The sequence below is a fragment of the Lissotriton helveticus genome, chromosome 3_1 (genome assembly GCF_964261635.1).
Source record: "Lissotriton helveticus chromosome 3_1, aLisHel1.1, whole genome shotgun sequence".
Taxonomy (NCBI): Eukaryota; Metazoa; Chordata; class Amphibia; order Caudata; family Salamandridae; genus Lissotriton; species Lissotriton helveticus.
Genome location: NC_136061.1, coordinates 2,077,116,532 through 2,077,141,266, shown reverse-complemented (window position 1 = coordinate 2,077,141,266; position 24,735 = coordinate 2,077,116,532). Strand labels below are relative to the sequence as shown.

Sequence of the window (24,735 nt, the reverse complement as noted above, 5' to 3'; positions counted from 1 at the left end):
CACCAGTCCACCTTTCACTCATATCATGGCTACGGAAGGGACTTCCAGACACATCTATACCAGCCTAGCGACCAAGGCATGCAAGCTCCTCAGCCTCTGCGTGACACATTAACGCCAGACCCTGTGGGTCGGGCAGCCAGTGGTCGGGACAGTCCATCATCCCCTCAGCAGCCGCACACTTCTATAGGTTGCAATCCACCCATCATGGGCAACCAGTGGCTGGCAGGAAACACCATCACCTGTACCACTGGAGGTTAACAACATCAGACCGCTGGGGTCTCCATATTGTCCGAAGGGGCTACGCCCTCTCCTTCATGACTACCGCTCCACCCATTCCACCTACTTGTGACAGGCTGATGGAGGACCATCTGTCCTTACTCAGCAGGAAGTAGCGACTCTCTTGGCCAACAGAGCCATAGAGAGGGTAGAGATGCCAGAAATAGATCGTGGTTGTTATTCCTACTATTTTACAGTGCCCAAAAAGGACGGCAGCCTTCGTCCTATCCTAGACATGCATCCTTTCGATTTCTTCCTAATAATGGAGAAATTCAAAATGCTCACGTTAGCTCAAATTCTGCTGCCCTTGTCTCGGGAGACTGGTTGGTAGCGTTGGACTTGCAGGACGAATATTTCCAAATTTATTTATTTATAAAGTTTTATATAGCGCGAACAAGATACCGAAGGATATCAGAGTGCTTTACAAAGAATGGAAGGAATGACATAAATCCAATATCGAGCATCAAGTAAGAATACAAAGCAGGAATAATTGCATAATTCCCAGACAAATAAATCAGGGAGAGTGATGCAAAAAACAGGTATATGGCAAGCTCCAAAGGGGGCAAACCATGAGGAAAAGAAGAGCATAGATCCAATATCATAAACAAGTAGGAATACACAACATGAATAATCGCATGATTCCCAGACAAATGAATGAAGGAGAGAGATACAATAAGCAAGAAAATAGCAGGCTGCAAGGGGGGCACACAATGCAGTACAGAAGAGCAGCATATCATGAAGGTACAGTGGATGTAGGATCAATCATTTCGAGCAGTTGATCCTCGCCCAAATTAAGGTAAAAATGTGTTCATTAGGAATATTTTGGCTTCCAGTTTGAAAGCAGTCATTGAAGAGATTCTGCATACTTCCAGTGGGAGAGAGCTCCATATCCTTGGGGAAGCGCCAGCCAAGGCTCGGAGACAGGTTCTCTTTTTCCTAAGGATGGGTGGTTTCAGGAGGAGAGTGATGGCGCTTCTTGAGACTCTTCCCCCACAGGATAATTCAAGCCTTTGCGCTAAGTACCTGGGAGTTTTGAAATGTAGGGCTTTGTGCGTCAGAACGGCAATCTTTTGCTGAATTCGAGCTTCGTATGGCAACCATTTAAGAGCTTTAAGAATTGGGGATATGTGCTAATTTCGTTTGGTACCTGTGACCAGTCTAGCTGCAGCGTTCAGTGATGCCCTTAATGGAGCCAGAGTGTATTTGGGAAGGCCACAGAGCGTAGCACTGCCGTAGTCTAGCCTCAGCAGGACCAGTGCTTGTACCACCTGCTTGAAGTCCTTTTGTGGAAGGAATGGCTGGATATTTCTAAGTGTCCTCATCAAGTGATTAGCTCCCTTACACACATTGCTGATATGATTTTTCATATTCAGGTGCTTGTCCAGGGTGCTTCCGAGAGATTTGGCTGAGTCTATGATGAGAGGGGTGCAGTTGAAGGCAGTGAGGTGATTCAGCCAAAGGTCTAGCTTGGGGATGTGATTCGGGGGCGAGAATTCCGTTTTAGAGGTGTTGAGCGGTAGATGGTTCTCCGTTAACCAATTTTGCACAGCATTTAGGGTCGTGTTGAGTGAGATGATGTTGTCTGGGGAGGAGATTTTCAATAAAAGTTGTGTGTCATCCGCGTACATATGGAAGAGAATGTTTGTGGAATTAAGAGAGTTTGCTAGTGGTTCCAAGAAAAGGTTGAAAAGGATAAGAGATAGGGCGGACCCTTGGGGGACACCCATGAGTACTGGAGAGGGCTGGGAGAGGGAGTGGTTTGCCTTTATCTTTGTGATCTGTGGTGAAGAAAGGACGAGAACCATTGTAGCACCCGACAAGAGAAACCCATTCTGTTCTTCAAAATGGACAGGAGATTGTCGTCATTCCAATGCGGATGAAAGGCCAAGGAGGATTAGAAGGCAGGAATCATTTAGGCCCAGCATTTTTAAGATGTCATCCATAACGTGCATGAGAGCCGATTCAGTACTGTGCCCCTTCCGAAAACCGGATTGATGTTGGTCTAGGAGTTAGACATTCTCTATGTGAGCACAGAGTTGGGATTGTACACATGTTTCAAGTAGTTTGGCTAGAGTAGGGATGTTGGAGATGGGGCGGAAATTGTTGAGGTCAGATTTATCTGCGTTATTTTTTTTAGTATAGGGGACACTTGAGCTGCTTTTAGGCACTCCGGGATCGCGCCTTGTGATAGAGAAGCGTTTATGATCCTTGTACAGGTGGGGATGAGTACATTCTTGATTTCTTTGTAGATGGTCGGTGGCAGTGGGTCACTGAAGTGGTTAGATGGATTGATGTTCTGAAGAATCTTGTTGATGGGGTACGGGTGCCCCATGAAGCATTGTTCTTAGTGTTCAGGCTGATAGGTTTGCGCTTTTCTGAGAGGTCAAGGAGTGGTGTGGACCTGGGGGATGGCAGTAGAGCCTTCTTAGAGGCAAGTTCAATGGTGATGAGTCTTGATTTCTCAGTGAAGAAAGCAGCAAGATCATCACAGGAAGGTGGTCTGCCTCCGGAGTCAGAGTGATTTGGGCCTACCACGGCTTGCTGTTTGACCAACTCAAAAAGTTTCTTGGGGCGTTTTGCAGCTTGATCAAGTTGGTTACTGAAATAGTCTGCCTTAGCGCTCTTGATTTGTTTGCTGTAGAAGTTTCTAACGTCTCTAAGGAGTTTTAGTTGTTCCAAGGAGGGTTTGGCTCTCCAGGAACGTTGAACTGCCCTAAGCTTGCGGCGCTCCGTGTTTAAGTTATCGCTGTACCAAGGTTTGGATATTTTTAGTGAAGCAATTTTTTGTTGGAGCAGTGCGAAGTCGTCCATGATGTTGGAGATGGTCGAGTTGTAGGAGTCAGTGAGTAACTGAAGCTCGGTCAAGTCAGCTTGGGAGGAGAGGGCAGATTTACAGTGGGCTGCTAGTTCAAGTGCGTTTATTGATCTGAGGTCCCTTTTCCAGATCTTTGATTTTGTTGGTTGAGCCTTCCTCACTGAAACCTTCCTATTAATATAAAAGAGGATGCTGTGGTGGTCGGATCAATCGCAAGGGGAAATGGTATCCAATGTGATGGACTGCCCTTTCGAGATTATGAGGTCTAGAGTTTTTCCTTTAATGTGAGTTGGTTGGTCACAGTGCTGAATCAGCTCATGCTCATTCAGAAATGCTTTAAGGCAAGTTAGCGCACGGTCATTAGGGTTAGACCAGTGAAGGTCGAAGCCACCAAAGAAGATTCGGGACACGGCTGAGTCGACATTGCCAACGATGACTTCCATTAGTTGCTCGATGAAGGGGAGTTTTTAGATAGAAAGTGTGAAGTTTGCAGACCGGCAGGTTATTACTTGAGATGCTGAGACAAAGGTATTCACAGGTGGAGGGCGAAGAGTACTCCAAGTGAGAAATCGAGTGTGTTCCTATGAATACACGGTAGGCCACCCCACAGCTTCCGAGCTCTGCCTAGCTTCATTTTGTCATGAGTAGGAGGTACTAGTGGGACTAGGATAGGAGCGGAGGCAGGATTTAGCCAGGTTTCAGTGAGGATGATAATGTCTATATCATTGTGTTGGATGAGGTCGAAGATGTCGGAGGCGTGTTTACTGGCTGACCTACAATTGACTAAAACACATTTAAGTCGTGGTGGAGTAGTGTGGGAAGGAGGCTGGATGACGTTCACTTTCTTGAGGTTGTCTTTACTGATGACTCTAAGATTGTGTGGAGGTTCTCTGTATTGTTTAGCATGGATGGTTTGTATTTGGCTTGGCTAGATCATGTTGGATTTGGACCTAGTAGAGTAAGAGTTGTGAAGGTCAATGAGATAATTGGGTGCCAGGTAGGTCTCACATCTTCTGGGACGGGAGGGCGCGTTGGCTAAGGGAATGGTTTGCTAAATAGGGATGGGGGCTAAAAACTGGTCCATGTGTTCACTCACACTAGGGGAGGCTCTGGGCAGGTTCGCAGAGGTGAGGAAGGAGCTGATCGCGGGGAGAAGATCCTTTGAGAGGGCTTTCAGGTCATGTAGTTCAGTAGTGAGGAGGTGCAGCTGGAGAGATATCTCCTCCAGGCGCGTAACCAAGTCTGAATGGGGTAAAGCTTGCGGAGAAAGGGGGACTTGGTGTAAGCACTTGGGGTCCAAGGTGATGGAGAGTGGTTCCTGGGGAAGGAGTTGATCAATTGGGACTAGCGGTATTCCTTGATCTTTGGATAACAAGGTTGGAGCATTAGCGTGGGTGAAATGACCATTGAGCTGGGGGATACTGTCCGGACAGGAAAGAGTGGGTTTCACCAATCAAGATCGGTGAAGGGCAATTGCCCATTCACAAAGTAGGAGTCGTGGGGAGAGGGTGGCGGGACGAAATCATGTATTGCATGCCCACAGGTGTTACCTGCGGTTCAGGACAAAAGTATTTTCAATTCTCCATGCTCCCTTTTGGCCTTACCATTGCCCATCGAGTGTTCATCAAGATGACAGCAGTGGTTGCAGCTCATCTGCGGAGATAAGGGGTAGCAGTGTTCCCTTATCTCGATGACTGGCTTTTGAAGGCGGGCTTGCCCCAGGCATTTGTCTCCCACCTGCAGACTATAGCAGACCTCCTACACTCACTGGGGTTCACTGTCAACATCCCAAAATCATACGCAACTACCCCTCAAAAGCTCCCTTTTATCTGAGCTGTTTTGGACACAGTGCAGTTTTGGGCTTATCCTCCAGAACGGCGAGCCCAAGATAGGATAATAAGGCTACGATACCAATGTTTCAGCCTCTGTCCTGGTTTTGGTAAGACTGACTGAGGCAGCTGGACCTCATGGCCTTCTGCATCATGCTTGTGACACATGCCCGCTGGCATATGCAGGTTCTGCAGTGGCACCTGAAGTTCCAGTGGGCGCAGCTCTCGGAAGGAATTGCAAAAGATCTGCAGTGGTTAACAAACCGCTCAACTTTCTCCAACTACATCTGACAGTAGTGACAGATGCATCACTCCTGGGATGTGGCAGCCGTGTGGGAGAGGTGGAGATCAGAGGCCTTTGGTTTATGGTGGAATCCAGACTCAACATCAACCTACTGGAGCTCCAACCAATCCGGCTGGTATTGAAAGCCTTCTACCCTCCATTAATGGAAGGCTAGTGCAGGTGTTTACAGACTACACCACCGACATGTGGTACTGCAACAAACAGGGCGGATGGGGTCATAACCCTTTGTCAAGAGGCCCTATGTCTCTGGATATGGCTGGAATTTCAGGACATATCCCTGGTCGTTCAATACCTGGTGGGCTCTATAAATGCCAGGTCGGACAAACTCAGCTGCAGATGCCTAGGGGATCACAAATGAGATCTCCATCTAAGGTCTCTTTAGGCAGTGGGGAGAGCCTTGGTTAGATCTGTTCGCCCCCGCCAAGAACGCTTAATGTCAGCAGTTCTGCATGCTGGAGTTTCCAAGGCAGCTCTCGCATGAAGACGCTTTTCATCTCTAGTAGAGCTCAGGCCTCCTGTACACATTTCCGCCCATACCACTTCTGTCCAGAGTTCTCAAGAACATCAGGAATGACCGGGCCCAAGTCATCCTTGTGGCTCTGGACTGGGCAGGGGAAAGTTTGGTATCCCAAGCCATTGACCATGGCCAGCGGTGCACGGATCAGGTTGCCTTTTCGGGACGATCATCTATCACAGCAGCAGGTTCTCCACCCAAACCTGTCAACGCTCTGCTTTCATTCATGGAGATTGAGTGGCGACAATTGACAGCTTTCGACATTCAGTCCGAAGTCTGCAAAGTTATCTTGGCAGCCAGGCATCCCTCCACCAAGGTGGTATAAACTGCTGTTGGAGCAAGTTGAGCCTATTTCTTCTCCGCTATTTAAGGTCCTACTATTTCTTCTTTCTCTTGCCTAGCAGACTTCTGCTTTGGGCATCTTAAAGGGTTATCTTTCTGCCATCTCAGCTTTTCTGCGGTTGCTAGATCGGCCATCCCTGTTACAATCCCCTGTTGTAAATAGGTTTTTGAAAGCTATTCAACATATCTTTCCATCTTCTCCCTTTATAATGCCTCAGCAGGACCTTAATCTATTTCTCACACTTCTGATGTGCGCTCTTTTTGAGCCACTACACAACTGTCCTCTCAGGCTTCTTGCCATCAAAAGGGCTTTCCTAGTGGCGTTAACATCTGCCCGGAGGGTCAGTGAGCTCAAGGCCTTGTTATCTAAGCCTTGTGCCTAACCAACTTCTCAGACAAACTGGTTCTTTGCACTAGAGCTTTCTGTCGAAAGTTTCTGCAATTCTTTTTCATGTAGGCCAGTCCATCACACTGCAGACATTTTGTGCTCCGCCACATTCCTCTAAGGAAAAGGTGCGGCTCCATCAAATGGACCCAAATAGAGTGTTGTTGTTCTACCTTGACCACACAAAGAGTTCTGGGTGGGATACCAACTCTTCTTGAGGCATGTTGGGGCCTAGAAGAGGAAGGCTGTATAGAAACACACTATTTTCTGATAGATTAGACTCTGCATTAAAATCTGCTACGTGCTGGCCAAGAAGCAACTTTGCCCTTTCAGTCCTGAAGGACTTTTTAGTGTGAGTCTGTTTCGTAGACCCACCTCTAGGGAAGTCCTGCATGGGAATCTATTCTAAAGTTAGGAATCTGCAGCTCGAAGCCTCTATCAGATGCACAAGTTACTTAACTTCAGTGCCGCCTTATCTGGTAAAGACTATCAAGCCTCAGATGTATTACTGAACCATCCTCCCTGCACTGCGAACAGATTTCTAGGATCAAGGCTGTTTCCGTTTCAGGGCCCCATTTGTCCATACCAATGGTCAGTATTCTTCATGGTTCTGCGCTCCTGGCGTGGAAAGTAATGTTATGTTATGTTATGTTATCTGTTTTGTAAAGCGCAAACAGCTGCCCCAGCAACGGGGCGTCCCGGCGCTAGAACCATAACACAGCCATCTGAAACGAGAGACGAGACCTACAAAGAGGGAAAGAGATGGGTTTTGAATGTCAGCATGCTGAGATAGCACCTAACTAGGCACCGAGCACCTACTAGGCACCGCGCACATCAATTCCAGCGCGGATAACACCCATGACACCACTCGGAGTCGAACAACACCATTTACCTGCGCACATGGGTTTTACTCCCGAAATAATTCCAAATCCAGCCTGATCCCTGGGGATAATTCTCAGGTAAGGAATATGCAGCTAGATAGGGTCTCTGACTGATAAGGAGTTACCAAACTAAGTAACTTGTTCAATAAGCTCAGACAACCCACCCCATCACTCATTTAACAGCCCCCCTTCCATTAATACGTCACCCTGGATGCGTAAATGTCACTGACACCACAGGCTAATAGTTTCACAAGTCTATAAAACCTCTCTAGCCCACGAGAAATTCTGCACTTGCTATTCCTACCACGAACAATCAACCTTGTTCTAGTTGTGGTGATTTCCTATATCAATTACTGTAATGAAATCTGTAGAGGGTATCCTGCCAAGACAGACAATAGTCAAATTGTACAGAGTTCTTACACAGAAAATAAAGTTACACCTCAAAACCAAGGGGAAGAAAAATGCCCTTGGGCCAGAAATTACTTAAAACCATCTGATAAAATCACAATCATGTGCCTGCTGTGAAAAGGATTGACAAAAATAACGGATATACAAAAATATGATTCATTTATTATTTACTTTAAAGAACACTAGCAATATATACACACAAATTAATTAACAAGAGACTAAAACACGGAAGATTAAGAAAGAATTCGGAACATTAAACACGGATGGTCTTTTTTAATCTTTCGTGTTTTAATATGTTCATTTATTATTATGTATGTATTGTTAGTGAAACATCTTTCCCGCGAGCACACACATTGCTTTTCAGCAGCCACAAATAGCATGAGGGCAATATAAAAACAACTATAAAATGTAAATAAACGAAATAAGTGACTTCGACATTTCAAGTTAGTATTGACCATTGTGATTAAAGACGCATGGTTCATTCACTGCCATTTTTTAATTGGTCCAAGTCCCTGAACTGTAACTTTTTAAGGATCATAACACCAACAACCCGTCCTGATTTCCTAAAACTCGTAGCAAGGTTTTTGCATAAGTGCCACCCCACCTAGGATGACGTAGCAGCATGCCGGAGGAGAACACTGAACGCCAAAGCAAACTTCGTGAAAAACAGGGGACTAAAGTCCAGGGAATTTTCTATGATGGACACAATAAACCACAGATGAAACAAATCAAAAACTGCACTCTTTTTTGTTTCACCTCCGTGGGTGTGGCACCATTCTCTGTGATGCCCTCAAGCACCAAGGCCTCCAAGCACTGCTTGTTAAAGGAGCCGCGCCCTTGAATCACCCTGTACTCAAGCATGATAGAGCATCAAGATCCAACAGATGCACCAGTTTCCACTTAATACTCAGGAAGTGGCTTCTTACTTCCCAAAGTAAGGAAATATTAAGTTCTGATCACTTCCTCCACAGCTGTCGTAGTAGTGTACTGCCTACAAAGTGTCCTCTGCAAGGATTGTCAGTGATGGAACTCCACTTTCCTGATCTAAACCTGCCATGGCGAGGATCATGGCTGCAGCTGTACAAGGAACACACAGTCCCAATCACCACTTACCGCCTGATCCCTTTGGTCACAGCATACATCTGCCTGGCTTTCTCGCCAGCCTGCTCCTGCGTTAGACGATGGTTAAACTGCATTAGAAGACGCTCTGCGAAGGGCGTGCCCGCTCCATAAATGCGCCCGTAGTTGAACACTTTGGCGTGCTCTCGGCTGATCCCAACGGTGGCGGCAGTTTTGCTGTGCAGGTCTGTGCCACTGCTTTTTTTGCCCTGGAGTGTCATCCAGCCGAAAGCAGTGCAGCCTTCAAATGAGAGAAAAATGAGGGGAAAGCTAATTTACCAAAATACAAATAGCATTGTTGGATTAGAACTTGGCTTTCTTTTGCTTACAAAATGTCAATGAGGGATAGGTGGGGGAGGATGGGGGGGGGGGGGGGGGGCAGGGAGCTGGCAGGCTAATGAAAAGAACCCAGAAGCTAACAATACCAGAGCCACAACGAAGCCAATGTCTACTATTTTCACCTCCCAGTGTCTATTTTTAATGTATGGGAAAAATAGCAGAACACTTGGGAGGAGGACACACCTTAGGGACAAGCCAACTTGAAGTAAACATTTTTTGAAAGAGTATTTAGCCAGGTCTGTAATGTCTCAGGAGGAGGCATCCAGACAGCAGGGCCCACATAACGCACACAAACTACCCACTAAGGCTGTCCCACAAAGGTGCTTTTGGAAGGCAGCAAATCCTACCTTAGTACTCACTCTGCCACTCTCGCTCACTCTGTGCCTCATGATATAAACGTGTATAATGCTGTGTGAATATGCGACATGCAAACCTGTCATTTGCATTTCAAACTGTAGTTTACTCTTCTGTACCATCCCAATTGCATATCTGCAACCCTCCTCTCCATCACATCATAGTGTTCTATGAAGACCCCACACGCCATATTGTTTTAAGTATAACTATCCACCCTTGTTTCAGATGCTCCAACTTCAATACAACTGTTCTTTGTGAAGAATAGGTGTGGGTGCGCTTCTTTGACAGCTCTACAATCTAAGAGTGTCATCCGAAGCAATCTTCTCTTTCGAGCTACAGCGAATATTCAAAAGAGTCTTTCACTGTCCATACTTTCTTTAATGTGTCCTCCCTCTGTTTCTATTTACTCACAATACTTACAAAATAGGGCCCTGTCTGGACATCTTGGATTACATTTAACTGGCCTTTCCTCCCAAAAATCAGAATAAGCTAGACTGAAATTTTCTGTGGCTCAACTGAGCCTGGCTTTGGACAAACCTTCGTCTACATCCCCATCTTTAAACACTAGAATAACTCCACAGAAAGCAGTTCACTGACTTCAAACCATTTCATTAGGCACACATGCTCTTTTGTGCCTCAACCCTGGCGAAAATTTGCCAGTCATCCTGATTTCACACTACAGGATACAACTGTTAAAGTCTGCGGTGTTGGAGAGAGTGGAGTACAAACGCCACCCAGTGGACTCATGCTGGCTGGTTCTCACTAGGGTGAAGGTTGATGGGAAGTAGTACAGGGAGTAACTGTGGCACACAAGGCTTGCTCCATGGATACCCTTCCATGTTTATTTAACGGAGAATGATACGCTTAATCATGTAGCTACAATTGCCATACAAAAGGGAAATGTATTTATCTGTGAAACTTGTTCATAGAGAAGTTCAGCTCCAGATGTACATCCTTGTGAATTCCACATCAGCATACCACAAAGTGGATTGTAGCCTGTGAGGTACTATTTAACCTGTGTGAATTTTAAGGTCACCAGATCTTCTCTCACCGTGAATTCCAGTAAAATTAGCCTCTCCGAGTATCGCTGCTATCCACAACTCCTGGGAATCGACATCTGCACCAATCAGGTTGTAGCCCGGAGGTGCCTGAACCATCGCTTTCAGTTCACTGCCTACTCGGTCGACCTTAGGAAAATAAGCAATAAATGCTGTGATTCAATTCAATTTCTCAAAAATAATTAAGATGTGTAAGCGATAATAACTTGCAGAGAGCGTTGATCCATTCCAGACTCATCAATCGCTTGTTATTATTTTGATTAAGAAACATAATCCTCTTCTTTTACAGTGGCTTTAGGGCATTTTAGAGCGAAGAATCACCAGACTTCAAACAAGACAACAACATGGTACAAATATTCATAATTCTACATAGCATTTTTGTGATGCCCTCAAAACTGATCCTGGTCCACTGAAGTGTAGATTTTGTGACAAGACCAGAGGTTTTTTACTCTTCTTACTTTAACAATAAACCCGTAAATTATTGATAGGAAAATACCCTTCCATATTCCCTCTTCTGAAGTCTGTCCACAATATAGGACTATTTTCTTTCATTAGTGGTTTCATATACTGTGATTATGTTTCGGTAATTCTAGCAAGTTTTGCTTACTCCTTGGGAAAGATAGGGCTTTGTTGAATTCAAGCCGCTGAAGCTGCTTATAGGCTTTGTCTATGACCATTTGACATAGTGGTAAAAGCCAGATTGAACAAGTCTATATTGGGGCATCAATGTCTAATGCCACATCTGTTTGAGATCATTACTGAATAAGTTTGGCCCAGAAAAAGGTACTATGCAAAACAGTGGTCTTGGGCCATGGCGATAAACCAACTGTTACGACTACTTAATTTTTTAGCTTTATGTTCAGTCTAGCTTCATTAGCAGAATAGATAATTTAATCTCCACAAAGGAGGTTCCTATATGCTTAGCAGACTTTTGACTGGTAGTTGTAACAACTTTACCAGTAGTTACATTTTTCTCTCAAGGATTCACACGAACTGTAGTTATCTTAACAAAGTGTACTAAAGAAAGAAAAGATAAAGCATACCATTTTGCCTCTGTCTCTTTATTAAAATCAAGACTTTCCTTTACAGGTGTCAACCAAATTAGTACAAACCATAGTCTGGTGTTTAGAAAATCTTTCCATGGACACTGTTTAGTTGAAAAACATTTCTTACTTATTCTTATCACTGAATATTTTGAAATTGAAAGAACAAAAAAATACAACATGGAACATGCTGAAAAACAATTTGGTTTATGCTTATAAGTGGTTATACCCTGATAGCGCATGAACCCCTGTGGGTCTTAAGCTTCTTTACATATAAACATTGTAAAAATAAGCACATGTACAGTTATTGATGTTGGTGGAGTGGGGAATTAAATGGAAAGCTAGACTGAAAAAGCATGACATAGTTACAAGAAAGACCTCTGCTAAAATATCATGCTTTCGGTGCTTTACCCCAAGAGGCAGCTTAGAATTAAATGAATGGAGAAATCAAACAAGTACACAGCGCAGAAATGCAGAATAACCCAACACATATGGATGACAGAGCGATCCTGAACGCAAATAAAAATAATAATGTCTCTTCAATAGGCATGTGGGTAATTCAATCCTTGATGCTACAATAGGACCTACCAGTACACTTTACATTACAAGCGTTCTACCAGGGGGGTTTGGTGGGGAATGTTTTTCTACACATTTTCTGAAGTACAAACTGCCCTGGACCATAGAGGTGAATTCACAGAAGAGAAAAGCATATTTCATTGGCTTTGGGTACAGGGTGAGTATAGTCTCTTACTCTAGCGTTGCTCGCCGTTAACCAGGTCGGCTCTACAGCCCGACGTGTGATAGTTCCAGCAGTGACAACCTGTGGCAAGATGGCGCCATATTTATTTTCTTCATCATAGTCTGGATGCCTAGAACGCAAGTCAAAAAACTTAATAATACAAACACATTTTGTTTTTACTCATTGGTGACCCATTTAAAAATACAAATTTTCTTAGTCATATATTTTCTGGAGGCTTGATCAGAAATCTGTCAAACAAAGTTCTTGAACGGCGTAAAGAATGCACTAAAATAAATGATAGATCTGTGAAACTTTGCTCCGGGAAAAGTGTATGGACTAAAGAGGTTAACTTCATGAGAAATCAGAGGCAACGTACCACAGACGTAGTTGTAGCACTAGCTGAAATGAATAGACTCAAAGTACGGTTGACTACGGGATCATTCCGATAGACTTCAGGTAGTGTACTTCATCTGTGTACATGCTCAAAGACTAGTTCAGTACAGTGATCACAAACTGACCAGCTCCAGAGAGACTCGTTCAATACTGGTACTGGTGGATAGGGAGTACCTGCGTTGATTCTCAATAGGTCAGTGCAAGTGACAACACTAGTTGTCAATAGTGCCATTTATTTGTACATACCTAAAATGCAACACAATGGTTTCAGCGCACTATACATAAAACTATGGTGAAGTCAGACCAACTTAAATATAACAGTCTGGTACCAGTAAAGCATATATTTCTAGTGGATCATTAACATGGAATGGAGAGATGCGCTGTCCAGTAAAAACCCTCTATTCCCCCACCTGCGGGCTCCATCCTTCATTCAAATCCGCTGTTCACTACAGTACTCCGACTGCACATCTATAGTAACTGGAACGCAGCATATCCAAGACAGCAGTCTAACAACAGTTGTTTTACTCCCATATTCTTGCTGCTAAAACAGATTTTCAACACCTTGAAGATGCCTTATAGTGTTACGTTACATGCATCTTGTATAGCGAATTGCACCCACTTGTAAATTCCACTGCTCTTTTGAAATCAGGGCATCCTGTGCAGTTCTGTCTAACATAGCAGGCACTAGAAAAGCTGCAACAAACAGAAGGTGAGTTGGCTCAGTATTAGTAAATGTGCATACGCTTTAGGAAGAGCTGACCAGCTTTAGGATGGTGGTGGTTATTATATTTGAGCATTAAAATAGAATATAGAAAATGTATAGTATGTAGTGACAAACAAATCTTAGTTGGATAAAAGAGCGTTTGCTATGACCAATGCTACAATATGTTGGCATGACTCTACCTGGTTACCGTTCGGGGAAGTTCGCCTTTCTTCAGCAACACCACCATCTGGGAACTGTAACAATACAACAATATCAGATCATCAGCTGGACAGCCAGGGTAGTACTTGTTATATTGATAACACTGCAAACGGCGTGTGTTGTATTTAACAATATTGCTAATTACAGTTTGATGGAAAAGTAAAAATCGCTCAGTGGTTAAATCATAGGGATGTTTTACCTCGAACAGATGCTGTATAACTTGTCTGAATAAAAATGAAGCATTTGCCAGAATTAACACAATCTTTAAGGTTGCATGACTCCCAAAACAGCCTCCTACGAGAGACTCCTAAATACCCATTTCAAGCCCAAGAATAAGTCCCAAGATTCACCATATATGCTCAGGAAACATCCGCCCTGCCCCGTGCTCACCCAGCCTCGACCTTGCAGCCTTACTCACAAATTACAAATGAATGACCCAGTATTCAAAGCTGCCCATGGCCTTGCACAACTCGGTGTAGACTATTTCATTCAGCATAGCCAATCACTCCCATCTGATTGTTCACCCAAAGCCTCCTCATCGCACAAAACTCTTTCTTTCCTTGCAAAGCCTTCCCAATGACCGCTCAGAATGCCTTCATAACAACGCTCAAGAATTCTCTTTAACAACTTGAGATTCTCGCCTCAACACAACGACTAAGACTGCGGCTACATCAATGGACTGCCCTATTACCTCTTTCAGTACTTACTTTTAGGAATGTGATCACAGCCAAATCACCCACTCCCTCCTACAGTAATTTGTTTTATCAATAATATTTTATATAATGTTTTTGTACGACATTCTCAGTTACCTTTGTACAAAATCCTATCCAAAATGCCATCCGCTAAATAAACGTTCCTCCATCACTACCCCCTCGACTCGAGGTTTTAAGCACAAAATATCAAATTCAGTTGGGGAAATATTGATGGAATAATTCTACAGAACCGATTTACATGCTTCGTTTTCAACCCCAGAAAGCCAAAAGTCTTCAGGTATCCTCAACCAAGTCACACACACGACTTGCACTGTATATTCTGAAGAACACACATTGGGCAATTCCTATAATAAACGGGAAATGTAAAAAAAAAAAATGTTAAAACATTTATTTGATCCTGTGCATTCTGCTTTTACAACTAATGCTAACATAAAATTAGGTAGTAGAACAAAATGTACTTAGAGGGCCACACAAGGTAGTGGTGGTTATACTGTCGCACTTCAAAGAAAAATTGTCAGACACTGGTACATTTGGATAATATATCACTTAGGTGTATTAGACACCAAAAGTCTAATAGGTGCCAATCAGGGTAAGATACCCCACTACCCAGAGTATCATTAGACACAAGGCACACAGTGACTAGTTCAATGTATACAAAAAGCGAAAACCCCGGCGTTAGTGTGCCAGGGTTTTCACTTTTTGTAAACAAAATGTACTTCTTTCCACTAAATCACTGCATGAAAGGGTAGTCGATTATATCCAGGAGTTGGCCTAACGGCTGGCTAGGGCGGTCAACCTCGAATCTGGGGAACTGGGTTCGAGTCTCGGCAATGAAGCTGAACATCCTGTGATTCTGGGCAAATCACGTACTCTCCCCGCGCCTAACAAAAATGAATGTGTCCTCATGTGACACAACTGGTGCTATGTAAGGCTCTCTGATACCCAATTCCTTCGGGTCAAGTTCACGCTATATAAAACTCCGAAAACTAAAAATTGAATTGAACTATTTTATTTAACAATCATGTTTGCTTTCACTTATGATAAGACAATACAGACACACAATAATAAACAATCAGCTGCCAGGTCATGGAAGACATCAGTTAACCAAGTAGGAGTGAATGGCAAAAATGCATATTACAGGAAAGAAAGATAGGTATAAAATCAAATATGTGATGAAAGAGAGGTCTACAGGCATAAATCCCCAAGGACTTAAGTTCAAATGAAAATTGTCCTCCGAGGGGTCCAAGATAGTAGAATGCTTGTTGAATCATCCAGTTGAACAAGTTATTTACCTTCAGTAATAATGCCTTATCTGGTAGAGATTCTATCTAATTCTAGCCTCAGACTCCTTATTTTAATATATATTCCCCAGGCGTCACACTTGATCTGGAAAATCTTGAACAGTGCTGGATGTGAAATGCGCAGTGTCTATATCAGCGTTACCCATGCGAGCTGCCCTCATTTTCTTTGTGACTGTTTCCATGCCAGAAGCACGCTGCCATGCCACGGTGCTGTGACTACTGTGCCTGAACTATGGGCATTTGCAGGTGCAGAAATTCAGTACGCAGAACAAAGAGGATAGGAAGTTTGGTAATGGAATCTGCAGATAGATAGAGTCTTTACCAGATAAGGCATTGCCAAAAGTAAATAACTTGCTCATCTTGTTCTTCTGATAGAGTTCCAGCCGCAGACTCCTACCCTTAGAATAGATACCAAAGCTACTCCCGGAGGTGGGTCAGTAAGCTAACTCCATCTAAAAAGTCCTGGAGGACCGACGGGCAAATCGCCCATTACGAACAAAGCAGAAGTGTTTAGTGAACGTGTGCAGAGACGGCCGACAGATGTCCAGGACGGGGACTCCTTGACCTAACACAGTGGTCGTAGCTTTGGTTCTGGTAGAATAAGCCCAGAAGCCCTCAGGAGGTTGCTTCTTGGCATGTGCGTAGCAGATCTTAATGCAGAGTACAATCCACCTGGAAATGGCCTGGTTCTACACTGCTTTTCCTTTCTTTGTACCAGTGAATCCCGCAAGGAGCTGATTATCTACCCAATGCTCTTTGGTGTGATCGGGAGACAAAGACAGAGTTCTTTTCGGGTCCAGGTGTGGAGTCTCTCTTCCTCCTCCTTGGAGAGGTGTAGCGGAGTGGAAAATGTCAGCAGTCTGAGGCTTTGGCTGACATGGAAAAATGTCACCACATTTGGTAAGAAAGAGGCATGGGTGCGGTGAACCAGTTTATCTGGGAAGAAACTGGTGTATGGAGGTTGAACAGACACAGCCTGTAACTCACTGACCTGCCTGGCAGATGTGGTGGTAACCAAGAAAACGGTCTTGAGTGTCAGGAGTCAGAGAAGACAACTATGCATGGGTTCAAAGGATGAACACATCAGTTAGGTCAAAACTAAGCTAAGGCCCCACTGGGGCTCAAGGAAAGGCTTGGGAGGGAACATATGTTGCAGGCCTTTCAGGAAATGTGTCACAAAAGATGACTTAAACAAGGAGGGTTGATCCAGCAGCTGCAAGAAAGCAGATATGGGCAAAAGATACTCCTTAAAAGGCCTTGTTGAGCTAAAGACACAATGAACAACAACACTTCAGACAATGGGCCAGACAGTAGATCAATATGTTTGTTAGCTCACCAAGCCATAAAATTGTTCAAACGGCAGACGTATACGTCTTTGTTGATGGACACTTTGCTGCCAAAATGACATTACAGACCTCAGGAGTGAGGTTGAATACCCCAAACTGTTGCCACTCAATCTCTATGCATGGAGATGGAGTGTGCACAGGTTCGAGTGTAGAACCCGTCCTGTTACTGTAACAGGAGATCCACTCAATCTATGCATGGAGGTGGAGTGTGCACAGATTCGAGTGCAGAACCCGTCCTGTTACTGTGACAGGAGACAGCAGCCTATTCAGAGTACAGATGGCCGTCTCAGGAGTTCTGGATACCATACTCTCCTTGCCCAATCCAGAGCCACCAGGATAACTTGGGCCTTGTTGGTTCTGTTCATGTTGAGAACACAGGGGAAGGAGAGTTATCAGCAGAATGTCATATAGGAGTACCGTATTCTAGTCTAGTTGGAATGCGTCTCAGAGCAAAAGCAGCTTTAGAAACTCCAATGTGCCGAAGCCCTGACATTGTGCTTTCTTGGCGGTGACAAATAAATCTAGCCAAAGTTCTCCCCAGTCCTGAATGAGATCTGGAGCAACCTCCATATGCAGTCGCTATTTGTGATCTGCAAGGCATCAACGGCTGAGTTTGTCAGTCCTGGAGTTTAGAGACCCCTCTTGGTGTTGCACAACCAGGAAAATGCCCTGGCGTTCTAGCCATGTCCAGAGGTGCAGAGTCTTATGACAAAAGTCCATGACCCCACTTTGTACTGTGGTAGTGTTGTCCGGGAACACCTGAACCAGCTTTCCTGTCATTAATGCAGGAAAGTTTTCAATGCCAAGCGAATCACCCTCAGCTCCAGAAGACTAATGTGGAGCTGAGAACTCTGATCTCCACCTTTCCAAGATGGCGTTTCCAGCCCATGAGCGATGTAGGTGGGGAAGGAAGAGGGGTCAGCACTGACTCAATCTAAGTCCTTTAACCTTTTGCAGTCTCCTTTGAAATCTGGACAAGGTTGGGCAGATTCCCCAGATTCTGTGCCCACTGGGACTTCAGATCCCACTACAGAGCATACATATGCCATCAAGCGAATTTCACCAGCGGGATGCAGGAGGCCATAAGACCCAGCAGTCTCAGAGTCAATCTCTCTTAAATCTGGGACAGAGGTTGAAACATTGGGATCATAACTCAAATGCCATGGACTCTCCGTTCCGGAGGATAGTCTCAGAATTTCACTCTGTTTAGAATAGCTAGAATGAAAGGGAGCATCTGAGGAGGAGTTGGGTATGACTTCAGTAAGTCAATAGTGAACCCCAGCGAATTTAGGAGGAGGTGAGTGACGACTGCCTTGAGTGACCCCTCCTTCAGCGTACAGTCTTCAAGGTAGGGGAAGACTGGAGCCCTAGACATCCGCAGATGTGCTGCAACAATCACCATCACCTTGATGAAAACGCGAGGGGCAGTGGTGAGACCAAAGAGGAGAACGGGAACTGAAAATTACCCTGTTCCACCGTGAACCACCGATAACACCGACGGGCCTGAGTGAAAATAGGCATCCTGCAGAACCAACTCTACAACTAGTCTCCAGGGTCAAACACAGACAGGACCTGGAGCAAGCATAAGAATCTTGAGTTACTCCTTCCTCAGGAAGGCATTGAAAGGCCTTCATCCTTCCTGGGCAACAAAAAGTAGTGGTCATAAAACTCATGACTATCTAATAGTTAAACAGGTAAAGTAGCTTACAAGGGATTTATTTACAAAATATTTTTCTTAAAGGATTTGGCATATATTTGTTCTTGAGTGATGTTAGACCTGCCATCCATGGTCAGGTTTTCCCATGTATGTTTGCCTCTGCTTCCTGTGTTTTTGCTGTAAGCTGAATTTCGTTTTTGCTGGTCTAGATGCTTTTGTCACTTTGCCACTGCTGAGCAGTGCAACGTGCAAGTACTCTGATGTGAATATGGATTGGTGTTTCCATAATTGGCTTGTTTGACTTAGTACTAAGTCCCTAGTACAGTGCACTGTGTATGCCATGGGCCTGCAAGTCAAATGCTGCTAGTGGGTATGCAGCAGTGATTGGGCCACTCACACAAACGGCCCTTCAAAGGGGTCACAGACCTGCCACTGCAGTGTCTGTGCGCAGTCTCTAAGGCCATGCCGACCTGGCAAGTGCACCCACTTGCCAGGCCCTAACCTACCCTTTTCTTACATGTGAGTCACCCCAAGGTACCCCAGTGGGGAGGGTGCCGTGTATGTGAAAGGTAGGACATATACTGATGTATGTTACATGCCCTTATAGTGAAATACAGTGTATTTTGTCTTTCACCACTGAAAGGCTTTCTGTCCCATAGGATAGAATGGGAGTTTATATATAACATCTTATACGTATAACTTCCCATTGAGACAAGATAGAAAGCTGAAGTTTAGTATGTCTGAACTCAATATAAATTGCCTCTTTTAGTAAAGATGATATTTATATTAGGGGTTTGAACATACCACTTTTAGAAAGCAGGTATTTTCTTGCGCAGCTATCCTGCATGCCTCTGCTGGTTTGCGGATTGATTGTCTGGCTTTGGAGTGACAGGGGTTGGGATGTGCATTCACTGTAGACAGCCACTGGGGGGGTTGAGGTGGGTCCCGCCTTTCCTGGATGAGTCAGAGCTGGGCTGAATAGACATGTGCTACATATAGAGTAAGAGGAGGAGATTTCCTTGCACCTGAATGGGTCTGGTCTGCTTTACACAATGCTGTTTCCACCTCCTGCTGGGAAGCTGGACCAGAGAGGACAGAACTGGTTTTGGATGAGCACAGAGCCTCTCTGCCACAAGAGAACAACATGAAATGCTGTATAAATATTGGGGCTCAGACCCCAGAACTTTAGAATACTTTTGGGCTCAAGAGGAACCTCTGCAAAGGAGAAGAGCTGGGAAAACTGAAGGAGGAGTACTGCTCCTTTGCTGCGTGCTGTCTGCGGTTGGCCTGCAGTGGCTGTTTCTGCCAAGGAGAGTATTAAGACTGCTGTGTGCTATGTATCCGGCTTGAAGAAGATCCTCAAGGGCTTGAAGTAGAGCTTGCCTCCTGTTCTGAAATCTCAGGGACACAAAGACTTAACACACCAGATTCCCTGAACTTCCTTGCTGGGAGTTCTGACCTGCCAAGCGGTGCCTGTTGCTGTGTTGCAGGTTATTCCTGTTGTCGGGAGCGGGAAAATAGATGCAACCAAGAGAAGCATGATGCATCCGCACTGATGCAGAGCCTGGCCGTGGCTGGAGAAATCACAGCACACTGTATCCTGTACACCGATCTACGAAGTCCGAGATTATTGCACCGATTCCGATGCAGGCCCTGTTGTGCAGCTGAAAGAACCAATGCATTGTGGAACTGAGGCTGGAGAGACCAATGCAACGCCATTTCGGCGCATCAAGAACCAATGCTTCCCCAATCCCCATGCATCGCACCGGGGCGCCAAGTCTACAAGAACGCCGGGCCGCAGTAAGAAACCGACACATCACCTACTCACACAGTAAGAAACCGACGCATCACCTACCCTTCAGTCGGGAACCAACGCATCACCTCCCTTGCGATTGAGTAATGAACCGACGCATAACCTCCTCTGAAGTAAGGAACCGACACATCACCTCCCTTGGCCATAAGGAACGGACGCATCACCTTCCTTTCAGCTGTTTTTGTTTATGATTGTGAGGCATCCAAGGTACTTTGTGTTGAAAGTGTGCATCTATAGTTTGTTGCTATGGACAGAACTGTTATTACCTTCTAAGAATTACATTTTAAGTGCTGTATTGTGGATTTTTGTCGTTTTGGGCTTGTTTGGGTTAAAGATTACTTCTTTTTCTAAACTGTTGTGGTGTCCATTTGTAGTGCTTTCACTGTATTACTGTATGTCTGCACACATGCTTTACAAACTGCTTCTGAGATAAGACTGTCTGCTCATGCCAAGCTACCAAGGGGGTGATCAGGAGTTATTTTAAAAGTGTATCCCCCTTACCCTGACTAGAAAGAAGGGTCCCTACATGGACAGAGATGCAGACCATTGCCAACTAGAGACTTCCATTTATAACAAGTGATAATATAAGACACCACAAATCATTTATATCAAGACTTGAATGATTCCTTCAGTAAATAAGGTGTATCAAAAATAATCTGATTTATATACAAAAATGTATGAAACAGTAGTTCAAAACCAAACAGTTCTCACATATATTGATAACAGACGAAAAAATTAATTACCAATAGAAATATGCTCATTATCAATGTATAAATACCCATCTCCCCGTAATCGAAAATTGAATTGATCCTAGGCATAGGACTCTACACTCAAAGTAATTAAATTTAACAATAACTAAAAGGAAGAATGAGTTATACGTCGACGTTTCCGTGTTCGTTGCAATATGTCAGTGATACCCTCTTCAGGACATAAATGGATGTTGTGAGATTATTTTACTCCTTGGTCGGTAATTTGTAGTCTATGCTGTATGTCTATGTGAAAAGGGTCTCTTCAAGGGTACACTGAAGTCAACTTTATTTTTTAGATTAGAGGCCCTCATAGGAAGGGATTAGATTTTAGATTGTTACATATTCTTTCTACTTTCAGCGTAGCATTTATCAAACGGTCCCGTGTAGCATTCCACAAACGTTGGAAGCCTTCAAATAGTGGCATCCCCTCGATTGCTCCTTTGGCCAAAAGAGTTTGCAATTCCTGGTGTAATATGGAAAGATGGTCCTCAGTCAGCCAATCTGAGGACTGTGCAGCAAAGTAAGGGATTCTGTAAAAGGAAGGGCATAATTTTGTTGAATAATGTGAAGCACCAAAGTTATGGTGAGCCATTGCGGCAGGTGGTGCCTGATCCTGCCACCAACTGGGTGCCTGTGTTGGTGTGAGGGCATACTAAAGAGGCTTGGAAGCAGCGGCTGCCAGGGGGCTGGCGGACTGGGCCAATCGTTGGCTTTTAGATCCATGAGATTTGTGGGAGTGTCATCACCGGTAAAAAAAAGGTTGTGAAGCCTGTTGGCCATGGAGTCTGGGTTGGAAAGGACACGGGCTGATAGCCCCTACTGTTGCCACAGAAGGAGTGTAAAGGAGGGTCTGGCTGGTTCGTGGCCATAGTGAGGTCCCAACGACAGGGCGGTGACCCTACTCTCCTTGAAGCATTCATGTTCAAAATCAGCCTTGCCACCGAAAGGCTGTCTATAATGGAAGCCTAGATATCCCTGGACAAGCCAGTTTATTTCAACCAGGTGTAGCTAAAAACACCACTGATGAAGCACTGGCCCTACCCAGTGAGTCTTTCGCGCCGATCCTGCATCTTACTGTAAACTCGGCTGCATCCCTGCCATCAGCAATAAGCCAGATTTGGATAGCTCGGGCTTCCTCTGAGACTATGGGCAGAACCTGCGCAATGGATTCCCACACTGTGTTACTATATTGGCTCGTGAGGCATGTGGTGTTCACCCACCGCAGTGGAAGGCTGGCGGAAGAGAAAATACTCTTCTCAAATGTATCCAGCTCCTTGGATTCCCTATCATGTTGGATGGTAGGGAACATGCTGGATTTAACCTTAGAGGTGGAGGCCTGCACCACCAGTCTCTCAGTGTTGGGGTGCTGGATGAGGAAAACTGGGTCCCCAAGCCCAGAGTGGTTAAGGGTGTGCGAGTGTCATGTGCACACAAGTACACTGCAGGGCTTGGCCCCGAGCAGGACGTCAGAGACAGCTTAGTTGATGTGTAGAAAGGGTTCTGTGTGGTACACCCCAGTCCAAAGCACCTCCGTCAAGACACTGGTCTCGATTTATCCTGAGAACAGTGCGAGGTCAAGGATCTCAGCTGACCTCTGCACCACCATAGCAAAGGAGGCTCCTACCTCCATACACACACAGTGAGAGACCATGCCTGGGTCTGGTGAGGTGTCCAGACCACTCATCTGCCAGGTCCTCATACCAGCTGTCTTCAACCTTAGGTTCCTCTAGAGGCTCAGGGTAGCTGTAAAGATCCTCATATCCACCCCAGCCATACTCCTCATAGGACCTGTCAAGAAAAGGAGGCACTGTCTGACCCGGAAGGTCGTGGTCCAGCTGGCGCCAGAATCCACATCGGACGACATGGTCTGGCTCAATTTCATAGTCGGGAATAACTTTGGGGTTGGCATCGCCGGGAATGGCGTTACTTGACCACACACTAGCAAAGGTGATGGATTCACAACTGCAGTTGGTCCGGACCCAGAAACCGATCAAGAGGGCCCGACAGGTACTAATGACAAACCCGCCAGCAGTAACCCAGTCAGGGCACCTCCTGAACCTGTGAAGCCAGACTGTGTTCCAGAGGGGTCCAGCCACCCAAAGATGAGGTGCATGGCCTCATAGAACTCCTTGAGTTGGGCAGGGGCTGCTCCAGCTACAGCAAATTCAGAGTATGCACAAAGTGGACTCAAGCTCCATGGGGGACAGACGAGAGTGGGGCCTAGACTTGTGACGTCGTTCCCACACTTCATCCGATGACTTGAACTAGCTCGGCGAAGTCGAACAGCACTTCCATTTCTTAGCCTTCTTTTTTTTGTAGGCTTACCCGATGATGACTTCGACCTTAATAATGATTGACAGGAATGATTCTGAGAAGGGGCCAGCGACCTTCAATGCGACTGGGACTTAGAGCGATGCTGAGTCGTCTAATGTTCTAATATTGCCTGCTCCCACATTGCTTATTGCTTTTGAGATGATTGTAGGGCAGTCGGGGCAGGCACTGGAGTCGTGTCCAGCTCCAGGCACCAGAAGCAAACCACGTGTGGTCTGTCACGGACATTTGCCTGTGACAGGTTCCACCGGGTTTTGAACACACATGTTTCTTAGGGAACTGTAGCAAAAAGACACTAAAAGGTTTACAATATGTCAAAAAGGTGTAAAATAAAATGAATGAGGAAGCTTTTTTGGGTCAACACTGATGGTGTGGAAAGAAAGGAACTGAGGTCAGTCCACTGTGGTGGCACCTATATAGGCACCGCACATGTCACATCTGGCACAGATTACGCAGACTAAGAGCAGTTCGGCGCCACCTACTGATAGAACGTCACTGCTCAATATTTTCCAGATCCAGTATAATGCATGGAGAATGTCCTATTGTAAGCAATCTTGTATCTTTGCATCTCACCGAAAGCCACACATTTCATCATCTGCTCTAAAAAACATGGGTCAGAGTCTCCATAGTGAGTAGGCAACCCTGTCTGGTGCCCAACTCAATGGAGAAGACAAGATAGCATTTCCATGAATCCTGGAGGATGGCCGAATACGGAGTCGACAACAGACCATAGAGTTCAAAATCTTGCTCTCGTGAGCACTGTAAACAGGTATTCTGAACCCTCAGAATCAAAGGCCTTATCAAAGGCAACCAACAGGAGTGCCGAAGGCTCCTTCAAGTGGGATATAAAAATGAATTCATTGTGAATAAATCTGCTGTTATTGCAACAAAAAAAAAAAGCGAGTTGTCATGAATCCACATTGGTAAGCATGAATGCATGAGAGAAGGCGATTAGCAAGGACATGGTTACAATCTTAACTTCCAGGTTAATTTGAGATATGGGACTATGTGAGGCATTCTAGTCTGACGGTTTCCCCAGCTTCTAGAGAACCATGATGAGGTATTGTCAATGATTGCGCCGACAAACATATCCCACAAAAATGG

The 24,735-nt window shown here is 45.0% G+C and overlaps 1 protein-coding gene across 6 annotated transcripts in view; it reads right to left on the bottom strand.

Annotated features, from left to right (window-relative positions):
• The window catches only part of POLG (DNA polymerase gamma, catalytic subunit), a 575,771-nt gene that overhangs the window by 139,060 nt on the left and 411,976 nt on the right, over positions 1 to 24,735 (bottom strand). For all 6 annotated transcript variants that reach the window (XM_078683205.1, XM_078683206.1, XM_078683203.1 and 3 more), the window contains exons 15-18: positions 13,703 to 13,756; positions 12,419 to 12,536; positions 10,618 to 10,753; positions 8,868 to 9,114 (exon numbers count right to left, since the gene is read on the bottom strand). In XM_078683205.1, the coding sequence (XP_078539331.1) occupies positions 8,868 to 9,114; positions 10,618 to 10,753; positions 12,419 to 12,536; positions 13,703 to 13,756 (555 nt within the window). The remainder of the gene's footprint in view (positions 1 to 8,867; positions 9,115 to 10,617; positions 10,754 to 12,418; positions 12,537 to 13,702; positions 13,757 to 24,735) is intronic.